The following is a 13,968-nucleotide window of genomic DNA, read 5'->3' on the forward strand; positions in this document are numbered from 1 at the left end:
TTTTTTTTTGTTGTGGCATCATTTATGCTCACTTGTGATCCCCAACTGCCCGTTTCTGTTTTACAGGCTTCCTCAGTTGCTAGTTGTGTTCTTGTATTTGTGCTATTCATTACTTCTATAGAAATACTGACATCTTTAGTCTCTTTACTAAATGACATTCTCTTGAATCATACTGAATTCTAATGTTGTTATTTCTTGCAGTATCTGCCTCCCCCTGCCCTAGCTTGGTGTAGTTAGCAGATCAGTTAAGAGGAGTACTGACTGTTCCCGATGTTCAGGTTATCTGTGAAAATACTAATTGTACTGGACTCAGGACAGACTCCTGTGGAACATGGCTCGATGTTTTCTTAGAATTTGATTGTCAACTAATATGTGAAACTTCTTTTCAATAGAGCTGTGTGCACACACTTTAAAGTGATTTCAACTAAACAGTATTCCCTTAGCTTGTGGCAAGGTTGTCTGTTACCCTGTAGGACAGGATAATGTTCCTTGTGGACAGCTGATGGCCTGTGTATTAAGTTGTTTGACTCTGTCTCACTTGTTTTCTGTTTGTAGTTCTGACAAAATTTACAAAGTAAACATTTAAATACATGTCCGGTTTGGGCCTTGCATCATGAACTCATATTAAGAAGAGAATCCACCCAGTTAAGAGATGCTGAAATGCTCTGTCGCAGTATAAAGCTTCAGATAAAGCACAGACCCTTTCAGTTTGCAAAGCGAAGGGGTCAGGAGTTTTAGATCAGTAGAAATAGAGGGATACTTTTCATTTCTGTGTGTCTCAGATTAAACCAAGGCCTGGATGGCTAGATACCAGAACATATCAGATTGCCTTTGTGTTCTGCAATTTTTTGTTCCTTCTCAAAGGGCCAAGAGGTGTCCCAGACAGATGGCAGGTCCTGTTGTTGTTACTTCTTGTGTCAGGGTGCATAATTGCATGCAAGAGGCCTTGACTTGCATGAGACTTAACTGAAAGCTTTCACTTGATGCTTCAGACTGTGTCACTGTGACAGCAGGAAGGCAGCTGATGTATTAGATGACGTTTAATTTGGGAGTGGAATGCTGAAAATACTTGAGAACCACTGGTGTATCCCTGCTGAAGGAAGGATAGTCTGGGCTTTTTTTGTTTTTCTTTGAAGAAATACCTTTTTCAAGATCTGAAACAGAGGTGTTTTTTCTACTAGTTTAAAAAAAAAAAAATTTTTTTAATCTTTCCTTCATTTTTTCTTGTATTCTCTTATAAACAAGCACCTGATAAAGTAAATCAGAGAATATTCTCTAGTGCAGAATAACCACTAGAGAAGCCATGTGAATGTCTCAGGGTCAAGAATAAAATTCTTGCAGCGTTCCCCTTTTGAAAGTCTTTCTAGCTATTTGCTTGAAGCCACTGGAAAAATGCTTATTCTGACATTAGTTCTTAAACCAGATGACATAAAACTTATTTTGCTTCTTCATTAATTGTTGGTTTAAACAAGTAAATATTCAGACTTTAGGAACAGTAAAAGATGGAAAGCAGTACATGATGGGCTGTGCTGGTGACCATATGCTGCATTGTATAGGGCCAGTTTTATTTATTGTTTCAGCGGAACATTATACAACTGTTAACTGAGAGGGGGAGGGGAGGAAGGATTAAAACTTTATCCCTTCCGGATGCAGGTTAATGATCCCCTGAATGGTGGTGTAAAAAGGCTGCAACACTCAACTGTCCTTCCCTTACGTTCTTTTTGTATCTTTAGAAAACTGAATGTGGTAGCAAATGGTATTTGGAAACTGACATTTCTGTTTCTCTTTCATTTCATTTATATTACAACACAAAACTTAAACATCATTTTACCCCATTTTGGTTTACACTGAATAATTGTCCTAACTCTTAATTTTTGCTGGCATAGGTAGCCTGGTGAACCTTTGTATGGACAATGAATACCAGCCTGTTCTGGTTCTAGTTAGAACAAAATAAGCTAGACCAGCAGGTTTGCTTCTTTCTGTTGCTTTTGCATCAGTGTTAAGACTTGTGTTGACTTGGCCTTTTTTTTTAAATAACAAAAAACAAAATCTGCACTTCTGACTAAAAAGAACTATCATGACAAAGCACTATTTACACCTGCATTTTTTTAAAGTCTTTTGACTGTTTCATGAGCAAACTGAAGAAATATGGACTTGATGAAGTTACCGTCAAGTGAGTGCAGAACTGTTTGGAAAAACTTGCAGACACGCTTATCTTAAAAATGTGATTTACTGAGAACGACTCTGTCAGTGTCTGCCTCTGCATCCATTACTAATCAATATTTTCATTAGCAATCTGTTAAAATATTGAGTCTATTTTATTAAATTTGCAAATGAGATCAAACAGAACAGAATTGTCACTCTGAGAGCAGGATTAAAATTTGTTAACTATACTAAATATTATCAACTATACAAATACAGGCCAGGGAGTAATTGGTGTCAGTCTTTTACAAAAGCAGTTGGATTCTGTAGCAGGCCACAAGCTGAATATGAAACAGTCATGGGATGCTTTTGCAATAAAGGCAAATATCATACTGGATTGTGTTAATCAGATTGTCCACAAGATATGTAAAGTATTCCTCTGACTTTATTTAGCATTGCTCTTAGCCAAAACATCACCTTGGCCACTGCATTTAAAAATAACAAACAGCAGCTCAACTCCCAAGAAAGATAAAGAAATGATCAAAAATCTTCCAATTTTTTCCACAAAAGCCTCGTGTTTTGTTTTTTTTTCTTTTCTAGAAACTGGCTGGAGCTGTCTATTCAAAAGTAGATAAGGCTAAGTGATTTTTTTACACAATCTTTGAGAATAATAGGTCTCTGCTAGCACTAGAAAATTGATCCTGTTTGGGTCTGGGAGATTTGAATGAATTAATTTTGAAGTCCTTTCAACACTGTTTTGCAGCTTTTCTTGATGAATGCAGTTAGTTGAGCAATTCACTTTTAAGAGAATGGAATTAAAGAAGAGGTTGTATAAACAGGAGGAGGGAAACCATCTAAAATAGAAAAAAGGCTTAACATTCATTGTTCATGTTTGTGTGAGTCTTTTTTTTACTCTCAAATAATATGTTGTTCTGTCAAAACTATATCTATTTGTTGAACAGTACAGCTAATTAAAGTAGTGCTCGTATGATAACTGCTGGATATTTTCACGTTCTTGGAATCCTCTGGTAATGAAGAATATTGCTTCCAGAAGCCGGCTTGGGGTGGAGGGGTGGACATAACAACAGAGGAACATCTGATTACAGACCTAATTGTGTTTCTCGAGCAAAATGTCTCAAAACCTTAGAACGGAGACCAAGTATGAAAAATAAAATGGAAAAATGTATTGTGTACAAGTTTCTCAACTTGAAGTTTGACAAAATATAATTATGATAAAAAATTATAATACTTTAGATTGAGAAACCTAGTGCTGAATACAGGATTTCCTTAACCTAAAGCTTGGTGCGCATGACCATAGCAAAATACTTTCTAGTCCAGAGGAAACTTTTCTGCTCTTCTAGGTTTGAGTAGTGTGTACAAGGGAAATTGGGGGTTCTCCCGTCCTTGATTTTCTTTGGACGTTAGGAGGTAGGTGGGTTAAACCTGTAGAAGAGTTGCTTTTTTTTTTTTTTCCCAGACCAGCAGCTCTGGCAGTTGAGATTAATAAACTTACTTCTCAATGTGTGGGAGAAGGGAAGAAACGTTTTGCAGACAGAAACCACGATGAGAAGTCCAGACTTTCCTTCAACTCTGAAGGGAAGTATGTTATTTTTCTGTACCCTCACTGAACTTTATTTTCAATATTAGGTTTTGGTTAGTAAATATTTTAAGGAACATAAGTCAAGCTCATGTTTTCCCCGTTATAAAGCAGAAGGAAAGACATGGACTGTGTCACTTCTTAGCCTGTAAAACTGGCTGCTTGAAACCCGAGTGTTGATAAGAGCTATTAGAAACTGCTTTTTGCCATGATAAAAGTTGACCACACCAGCTTGAATTTAGTTGTTCATTATTATTTGATGAGAAGAACTACTGATTCTTTCATGGCTTTTAAATTTCATATGGTGTTTCTATGGCAATTCCCCCCCCTCTTTTTTTTTTTTTTTTTTAAGTCATATATTTTATTGAAACCTTTGGTTTTGGTCACTGCTCAAAAACAAAGCTTCTGTTTCATTGCTGGAGAGTATTAATAAATGAGTATGTATTCATATTGGCTTTTACTAAAACTTCCTATACGTGTCCAGCCCAAATGGCAGAGCATGGGGGTCAGCCTGAACAGGTTATTGACCCTTTGAGATTTGAAGTATGGAAAACAAGTTTCACTGAGGAAATACTTAGATGATTTTTTTTTAAAAAAAAAAAAGCAAAGATAAAAACTGTACAATTCACCCGTGTCTCTACCGGCAAACTTAAACAGTTTAGACCTAAAATATTTATTTCACAGTTTGTGTAAACTGTAGCAAGTGTTAGCTCAGCTAGCATTTACATTGCACAATTCTTCACAAACAAGTATGTTAATTGTAGAGCTAATATTGTATAATTAAAGACTGAAAGCTTAAATGTCAGTTAAAAACAGAGCCATGTCAGTTCTTAGAATGATAAAATAGATTCCTTAGTTTTATTTCTCTTTGTAGATAATTAAGGGATGTTCTGTTCATTACTTGAGACGGTTGTTAAATGTAGAGTCTTATATAGCTGCATACTCAAAACCACAGTGTGATCAATGACGGCTTTTAGTGGCCATGAAGTTAAACATGTGGCTACATCAACAAGTTACCATGGGGTAAACTACTGAGTGCATTACCTCTGGTTATCTACTACTGTGCAGTGACTGCCCACCTGCTCACCGCACCCCAAAGTAGGTGTGAGGTCTGGGGGAGTACATAGACAGCTCCTCTGAGGCCATGGGAGCCTGAAGGGCAGCATGTAGTAATTCCGTCCAAATGAGTGTCACTTCAGAAAGGCGTAAAATGGAGATAACCCTCAGTGGTTATGAAGTGCAGTGTCGCCTCCAGTTTTTTAGTTTGGATGGGTTGATTTGAGCTTTTTTTTTTTTTGGCTTCCTTGTGGTACTGCGCAGGTATGCAGACTAATATATGAATGTGAAGAATTTTACCTAGTCTTGGACCTTCTTATGGCTCTGGCCTCTGTCCACCCGCAAAAACCCAGGAGTAGAATAGCAGAATATGCTTCTCCTCATGGTTGACTTTGATAGTGTCTTATGTGCAGACAAGGAAGGTCAGTTAAGAAGAATATAGAATTATAAGAATGAGTTAACATGATAGACAGGGGTAGAAGGATAGAAAAAGTACTGATTTGCACCAGTACCAAGAATGAAGAAGAAATGGCTTTTCAGTAACAAAAGGAGCTTTACAAGTAGGTGGTTCTCCTGTGCAACAGCTCACTAAGTGTTAAGCTGGGCAACATACTAGCTTCTAGGGAGTTAAAAGGTTGATAATGTCAATAGTTGAAGAGAAAAAACAATACATTATTCCAAGACTGTGAACTTTTGGATGTGTTCTGACTTACATGTCAGCATCAATGGCAGTGCAACACTATTTAAGCTGCCATTGATTTTGGATGTTTTAAGAACTAAAATGAGAGAAAAGATTTAGAATAAAAATAAAGAGATTGCAAGATGCTAAAAAAGTAGTAAGGTAGCTGATAAATAGTGAGGAAAAAGGCATTTTTTTGAGTTTCATTTCTTTCACTAAATGACGCACTAAATAGTTCTAATTGATCATATGCTTATAAACAAATAATATGATATAGTATAAAATATAACTTATTAGCATAAATAGCAATAATTTAAATGCTTTTCTAGGGTTCTCTTTTGTTTAAGGATGTTTTTAATCTCTTTTCTACTAAGCTAAATTACTGGCTCCTTCTACTTTATCTTTGTTAATTTTAGAATTTTCCCTATTTGCAGTCTCTAATGGATAGTGTTGCTATGGTTTCACAGTCTATATATCTTGGAGTATTGCAGCCTAACTGCTGTTCATGCTCCTGCATGTGGTCTTGCTCCATGCTGTTAAGATGTGGATTTTATTTCTTTATTCCACCTAGCTTTTCTTTGGTCTGAAAATAACTTTGGTTACTGAGGAATTGTAACTTGTTGATTATAAATATGTTTCCTGAGTTTATTTCTCATTTAGCTATCTTTGCTGCTCTAAGGTTACTGTCTGCATTTTAGACTTTCTATGTTTAGTGCAAGAATGCCTAGAGCCTGCTTGAGCAAGTAAAACTTGCTTGTGCTTTGAATTTTAGATGCAGATCAGTTTTGATCTTGAGGTCCCGTAACTGTGTCAGCACAGAAGTGTGTCCAGGATAACTTATTTTTACCACCTTACAGCAAGGATTAGTAACCTGGACATAATGTGCTCCTGTAATTATGCAGTTCCTGATTCAAGGTGGTCATTTCCTACCAGCTTGGAGTAAAGTGGCTTCTGTCTGTACCTGTTTGATTGTGTATGTTTCCCTTTAAGATTTTTTTTTTCCTTCACATCTTATATGGTGGACACGCTGGATGTATTTGGTGCCTATAATATCACCAACCCTTAGATAAGGCCTGTGTATTCCAACTCCTTGTCCCTATTTGTGATTTAAATGCAGCATTATACCAACATGTCCTTTCCTGAATCTGTGTTGTGAAATACTGTGTTATTTTGATCCTGCTTTATATAAGGTGTTATTAAACTGCCCTTGAACTTGCATTTTCTGAAATGTTTCCTTCAAACCGCTGCAGCTTTGTTAGAGGAAAATTGAGTGAGTTTCAAGAAAGCATCATAAAAATGGGTTGGTATGAAAACATAATTCAAACAAGTACTCTTTCTGTTACTCTTACCATGCAACTACTTGGCTAGCACATCTAATTAAAAATACTTTGTGCAGGGTGAGTCAGGCTTTTTTAATTTCACAACAACAAATTGTTTCCAATTCTAGTCCTATTTTGTGGACAAAATTCAGTTATTCTTGAACATAATGCCTGCTTCTAATACACTAAAGCTGACTACTGATTGAAGTATGCAGGTGCAATTTAACTTTTTTGATTCCTTTAAACTGGTTAACGTTTCTGTTCAGGTAGGACCAGATTACTTTGTTCTGGTTCCTATTAGCAAAATAATTAAGTACCGGAAAAAATTGAAAGCTAAAATAAGTCTTCCACAATAATACAGCTACTGCAGATATCTCTTAAAAACAAAAAACACCCTATGCAAACTCAATTAAAATTAAAAACTGCTGTAAGTCAGACAATAAGCCTGGATTATGTTTTTTTTCCCCACATTACATGCCTTGCAAGACAGATGTTTCAAAAGCCCCTGCATTTGTGGGGAGCCAAGTAACTTCACAACTTCGTGGAGAACTGTGCTGCTCAGGTGACAGCTGAAGTTTATCCTCTGGTGATGTTCTGACAATACTTCTGCTGTCTTACTCTAAAAGTCTATCTAGATAAAACTATTTTCAATCTGTTTATTCAACTGTGACTTAGGCCTATTTTTGGAAATAAAACACCACTCGACTTCAAGTATTCTTTAGGTGTATTGCATCTTTCCTAAAGCTGATTTACCAAAGTTGCAGTAAAACCCAGATTTGCTTAAAAGCTGGCTGCACTTGTGTCTCTTAAACCCCTGTCCTGTGTCTTATCTATAGTAATGACCAAAAGTAGCATTTTGTTTTTCTGGGGAATTTTGCTTTTTGTCTTTTCAGTGTATGCCGAGAATATTTTCAGAACGGTGGGAAAAGAAAAGCACTCGAGAAAGATGAAAAAAGAGCACTTCTTGCTTCCAAGACCACTCCAGCTTTAAATGTTCCCCAGGCTCCCGAGATTGAAGATCCCTTGCCAAACTTTGGCTTGACAAATCATGAAACTATAACAGAAGAGTAAGTTTTACTTATTTTCCAGACTTTTTTTTTTCCCCCCCTTTTTGTGTGTGATAAGACTTACCTGGATGTTCTTTGTACATAACATGTTAGATCAGTCTGATGTATTTTTAATCGTTAAGAAAGGGCATTTTCATGTGAACGTATATACACGTTTCAAGAAATACTTATGTTGTAGTATGTTTTGGTGGATGCCATTAAAAAATTGCTTGAGAATGACAACTTAGTCATCTTCATTTAAGTGTTAGAGCAGTTTCGTTTTTGTATGTCATCGGTGTGCAATGCAATTTATATTAAACCTTGAGGTGAAATAAGGGAGACGTTAATTAAGTTAGAATCTAATGGCTGTTCAGCATTGTTGAAAAGTCAATTGCTTATGTAAGTACTAAGTGCCAAATGTAAATATCAGAGTACTTAAAACTTTCTCTTCGTAAATAATTGCAGAGAAACTCTGGATTCCAATTATACACTTCAAAAGCAATTTTGAATTATAACCCTTCATTTTAAAAGTGCTAGCTTTCTGGTGGCTGGCTGTGCAGAAGTTGTAGTATCCTTGAGGTATTTTCTTAACAACAGTTTTAGTTTTGTTTTTGACCTTCACTCAAGTAAGAATTTTATTTTTGCCGTTCAGGAGTAGCTTTATTATTTGTTACAGGCCCACCCTCCTTTTTTTCCTAAATAACATGGGTCATGTTTGTGGCTATTCCATGCGTGATAGGAAGAATTTAGTATTTTGCAAATATAATGGAATAATGAATGCATAATTATCATTAAATGTTATACCTATGACTTGCTTCATATTCTTTATAGACCAGTTCCTACAACTGTCTGCGATAATGTTTTTCCTGTTCTGTGAAGGAATTTTTCTCATTGTAGCGTATCTTCTGTGATCAGCACTTACTTTAAGTTAGATATAGTATTAGTTAGGAAAGGAACAAGCATGTTACTAATGTTATTAGCAGATGTGTGTGTCCCTAGAAGCTGGCACCTTTTGTCGTTTCTCATGTTTGAAAAGCAACTTGCAAAAAGTGTAAAGATCTCAAATGCTTATGTAGTCGGATAGTTCCATGAAAACATTTTCTCCATTGTTGTCCTATTATGACAAGACAAAAAAGATGCTTCGAAAATGAAAGGTAATGGTGTCATAAGCTGACTTCCCCCACCAATTCCTCTTTTTAGGAATCATTTTGCTACGTCAGCCTCAAAATTAATACCTGTTTTTAATGAGAACTGTCAGACACTTTAGCACAAAGGGCTGATGAGATACTAATACCTTATAACACCTCAATAATGCTGGCATTTGTTAACACATAATTTTAGCATTACTATAAATAGCAGTTTGTTGGTACTTGCTTGTTTAAATCAATAGGTTTGATGATCATACACTACTTAAAGTTGACTTGTCTTCCAATGTGAGGCCTTGTCATAACAAAGCATCAGCTTTTTCTTTGGAGGTGCTCTATCTTCATACTTTGTACAGAGTTTATAATGGCTGCTGCAGAGCTCACTTCACATGAGTTTCTTCTTGCTACCAGTAGTCTGTAGCCTTACCTTTTGTTCTGACCAGTGTGTATAGAAAGTAGTAATAGAGTTTTTATTTAATAATGTTAAAAGTATTTCTTAATACAGTGAATAGTGATCATTTTTATCTTCATTCTCAAAACTTTAAAAATATATACATTCATAAAGACACATCTGGCAAAGGCAAGATTTATGTTTACCTGAGTAAGCAGCAAATGATAGTAAGGTTTTTAGTAGCTGTACAGACCTTAAAGCAACAAGGCATACCTGTTTCAAGTTACTGCCCAGAGAAATCAAAATTCAGTTTCTTCCTCTATGCCTTACAGAAGAAATTACAGTTTATCAGAATGAAACTGGATTGTGTATTACACAAAACATCCTTTTCTCCTGAAATGCTTTTCTACCATGCCTACACTGATCAATTAGTGAAGTCTTTGAATCTTGGTGAGGTCTTGCTGCAAGGAGTACAGGGGAATCTCCCCTCCACTTGTTCAAATACTGTCACTCCATTCTGGTAATGTAATGCTACAAATAAGAGTTGTGGAGTTGTCTGTAGGTATGGCCATGCCTGTGACTTTTTATTTTATTCTGGTAAGTGTAACGACAATATTTTGTTCTTCCCATATATAATCCTCTCTCAAGTAGCACTAAAAACAGGTTGCTTATGTAGGAGCTCTTTCTGAGCTTACCTTTAGTGGCAAACCATTGTAGAGAGACTGTACTTTGGTTGGTAAGGAGCAAGGCTAGCTCATGAATAAGAGATTCCACAGGTAGTGAAAAAGATTCTGGGAGATGTGGAAAGAAGTAGGAAGCACTCAGCCAGCTCTTAAAGGTGACGGTAGAAAACATCATAGGAACCAGAAGTGCAAAGTTGACCACAACTCAGAAAGTCACTCACTACTTTGAACCCATTTCCAGTTGCTCATGTTGCTCATCTCTTTGCCAGATTAAATTTGGTGAGTCTCACAGACATAACTAATATGAACAGTCCTTTTCTACTTTGATATATATGAAGAAGTGATGTGGTGTCCATAGTACTTCCTTCCATCCCAGAATGAGTTCTTATGTCTCTACCATTACAACTGCACCTGTTGTGAAACTGGACATCAAAGTGGCTCAGTCTTACAAGATAAAAGCAGCTGTTATCTGCTGTTTAACAGCTCCTCCCTTCAATAAATGAGTCTTCTCTTTGTTCTCTTTTTAAGTATTGTTTCTCTTCTTTTTCCATCAAATTAAGTAGTCTTGCTTTTTATCCCTAATGGTAAAATTCACAGCCTTTTTGGTATGGATTCTTCCCAGGTGCTGGTTTGATTGTCTCTAAAGGTACAACCTATCATTCCTTCTTTCATATGTATCTCAGCAAGCTAGACCTTCCCATTGGATATCTTTATATGTGGATGTTACAAAAGATTTGAGGCATACGAGCGTTGCCACTCAGAACCAGATGTATAGCTTTGTTCTGCTCTTCTGACAGCAGTATAAGGGGTTTGATTTTTTTTTTTTTTTTCCCCTTCCATACTTGATAAATAATAGAGTAATGGAAAACTGTAAACTAGGAGATCAGCACTTGAAGTCATTAATTTCGGAGATAACGTGACTTACCTTATGGTCATATAACTGCTCTATTTCTAGCTAATTCCAAGAGAAAATATCACTTACCTGTACAGCACCTAGCTGGATAATAGGTGCATTTTTAAGGAGGCTAATAATCAAGAGCTGCAGTCCATTTAGTAAAGTTCTTGAAATACACAAATGTAGGGTATATTTAAAATACTGTCATTTGCCACTAGTTCCTGATATTTATTCACGTTTTGGTTTTCCACCTGTACACTGATAGAATCAGAATGGTTTGAGTTGGAAGCGACCTCAAAGATCATCTAGTTCCAACCCCCCTGCCATGGGCAGGAAACCCTCCACTACACCAGATTGCCCAAAGCCTCATCCAGCCTGGCCTTGAACGCTTCCACAGATGGGGCATCCGCAGCTTCTCTGGGCAACCTGTTCCAGAGCCTCACTGCCCTCTGAGTGAAGAATTTCTTCCTTATATCTAATCTAAATCTACCCTCTTTCAATTTAAATCCATTACCCCTTGTCCTATCACTACACACCCTTGTAAAAAGTCCCTCTCCAGCTTTCCTGTAGGCCCCCTTTAAGTACCGGAAGGCTGCTATAAGATCACCCCGGAGCCTTCTCTTCTCCAGGCTGAACAGTCCCAACTCTCTCAGCCTGTCTTCATAGCAGAGGTGCTCCAGCCCTCAGATCATCTTTGTGGCCCTCCTCTGGACTTGCTCCAGCACCTCCATGCCCTTCTTGTGTTGGGGACTCCAGAGCTGAACGCAGTATTCCAGGTGGGGTCTCACGAGAGCAGAGTAGAGGGGCAGAATCACCTCCCTTGACCTGCTGGCCACGCTTCTTTTGATGCAGCCCAGGATACGGTTGGCTTCTGAAGAGCTCAAAATTATTTCAAGTACCTAACTAGGATCCTGTTCCTACTGATAACTGATATCCTGAGAATTGCTACTAAGCAATTCATTGCGCCTGTGTTCTGAGATAGCAAAACCTGACGAGCAACAGGAAGTCAAGACACAAGTGAGCATCTGAGTCTATGCTGCTTTTAAGGTGTCAAAGTAAATTTGCCTCCAACTCGGACTACAAGGCTCCTTGGATGTGACACACCTATCAGAGTGAATTTTCCCTGGATCAGATGCCTTAGATTTGTTGTCTGTTAGTGTAGAAGAGAGTTTCTGTCTTCTGCTCAGCATGAAATCTGGAGTTGTAGCTTTTCAGAAGCGTGCCCCAATGCTGTAGTAGTCTGAATTTGTCTTCCTTCACCCGGTCAAAAATAACGTTGCAGCCAAGAATGCAGGTTTTATAAGAGAGGAAGACAGAATACATCACAGTGATTTTTCACTCTACTGTAAATGAAGTGGGCTTTCCTGGAGATTAGAGGGTTCTGGGTTGTGCTGCTTAATTTTAATCTGTACAAGTATTTCACTGAACACTTTAAATGGGAAAATGTAAAGATCTCTAAAGGCTGTCACTCTTCTTTATGGAAAGCTTTCTCTGCCTTATAGAGTCACATTCTCTCTTGCTGTGTTTCCTGTGGTCCCATATGTCTCCTATTCTTTCGCTGTTACCATTGGACTCTTACGTCGAATGCAAGTGTACATACAGACATACATTTCTGTGTTTGAATGAGAAAGTGTGCGCCATTAGTGTCTCTGTTTGCTGGAACGAGGAGGCGTGCTGGTCTGAGAAATGTCATACTAGCCTTATGTGGAAAAGACACTACTTGACTTCAGCCCACGTTTGTGACTTATGACCATTAGGATCCGAGTGGTCCCTTTGCGGTTGTACAGCTTCCATTGTGATGGGCGTCCAAGCTAGGAATTAATTGTTGCAATCATCTTCATTCTGAAATCTCACTCAGTGCTGACTGACCTACAGTAGCCTGGTGTCGTGTGCGGTTTTAACTTAACTACGCTTTTTGCCTTGGTCATGCTGGTATTAGACAGAAGTATCACCTGGATATCTTCTATTCCATGTAGAAGCACAATCCTCAAAATTGCCATTATTTTTTTTTTTGCCAAATGCAACAAGAAATCTTCTCTTGCTTCTCTAACATCTCTGTGGTAGATCACTGGGAGTTTAAGAGGAGCACAGAGAACCTAGATCTCTTTATCTTTCCCAGAAAGATGAAAAATGATATTTTGGAGATGCCAGTTGGAATTGGCTACAGAAACTTGAAAGAAAAAGCAAGATTTGCTTGCTGGAAAGTTACCATTCTCCTCCCCGTAAATTCCTTGTGAAAGCTGTGACTTTGTGTTTGCCTCTATTAATGGATTTTGGATATTCTAAGATCTTACAAATCATGATGGAAACTTGTAGATGCAGCTCTGTAAATGATTCAGTAGAAAGAGCTCAAACAGCTGGGTGCTAGTGGTGCTGTATATTTTCTTTTTTTTTTTTTTGATACATGGATGCATTCATCAAGTTGTGTTTTGGAGAACAGGCAGATGTAAAATCTGTTACTAGTGGACTTGAACAGACTTGTTTGACTCCAGCATTTACTTGTTTGTTGTAATTGCAAAGAAAGAATAAATAGCAGAGGTCTCTGAATTCAGAACGCAAGGAAAATAAAAAACTAAAGAACAATATCTTTGATTGTAGGATGTATTCAACAGCTGAGTTCTTGACATTAGTGATAACTGAGTGCAACACTCAAATTCTAGTTAGAGAGGGACGGTGTATCAGGTGAGACAAACTAAGTGCCAGGAGAAGGCCAAACCTTAAAAGACAAGGAGATGGCTGACTGCCAGTACTTCTGTACAGGTGCATTGATCTTATGCTACATTATATATACTGGTAACTGCCGTAGTCATGAAGAAAATGCCTGTGTTTGCTAACTTGAAGACCCTAAATGTTCCTCTAGGCATTGTTAAGGAGACTGTCCTTTGGAAGGTAAGAATGCTTTCAGTAGCAAGGCAGGAGTCGCTATCCTCAGAAGTTGCCAGGCATCTTTTTTTTTCTTTTCTTTTTTTTTAAATTATATATTTAACTTAAAGAAGAGGCAATGATGTCTTTATC

General features: G+C 37.5%; 1 protein-coding gene across 1 annotated transcript in view; it reads left to right on the forward strand.

The window, feature by feature from the left end:
- SAMTOR (S-adenosylmethionine sensor upstream of mTORC1) overlaps positions 1-13,968 on the forward strand; it is a 37,362-nt gene that overhangs the window by 15,491 nt on the left and 7,903 nt on the right. Inside the window, exon 3 of the mRNA XM_086610107.1 lies at positions 7,687-7,860. Coding sequence (XP_086466233.1) covers positions 7,687-7,860 — 174 coding nt within the window. The remainder of the gene's footprint in view (positions 1-7,686; positions 7,861-13,968) is intronic.

Source organism: Tauraco erythrolophus, chromosome 4 (genome assembly GCF_009769465.1).
Source record: "Tauraco erythrolophus isolate bTauEry1 chromosome 4, bTauEry1.pri, whole genome shotgun sequence".
In the NCBI taxonomy this organism is placed as follows: domain Eukaryota; kingdom Metazoa; phylum Chordata; class Aves; order Musophagiformes; family Musophagidae; genus Tauraco; species Tauraco erythrolophus.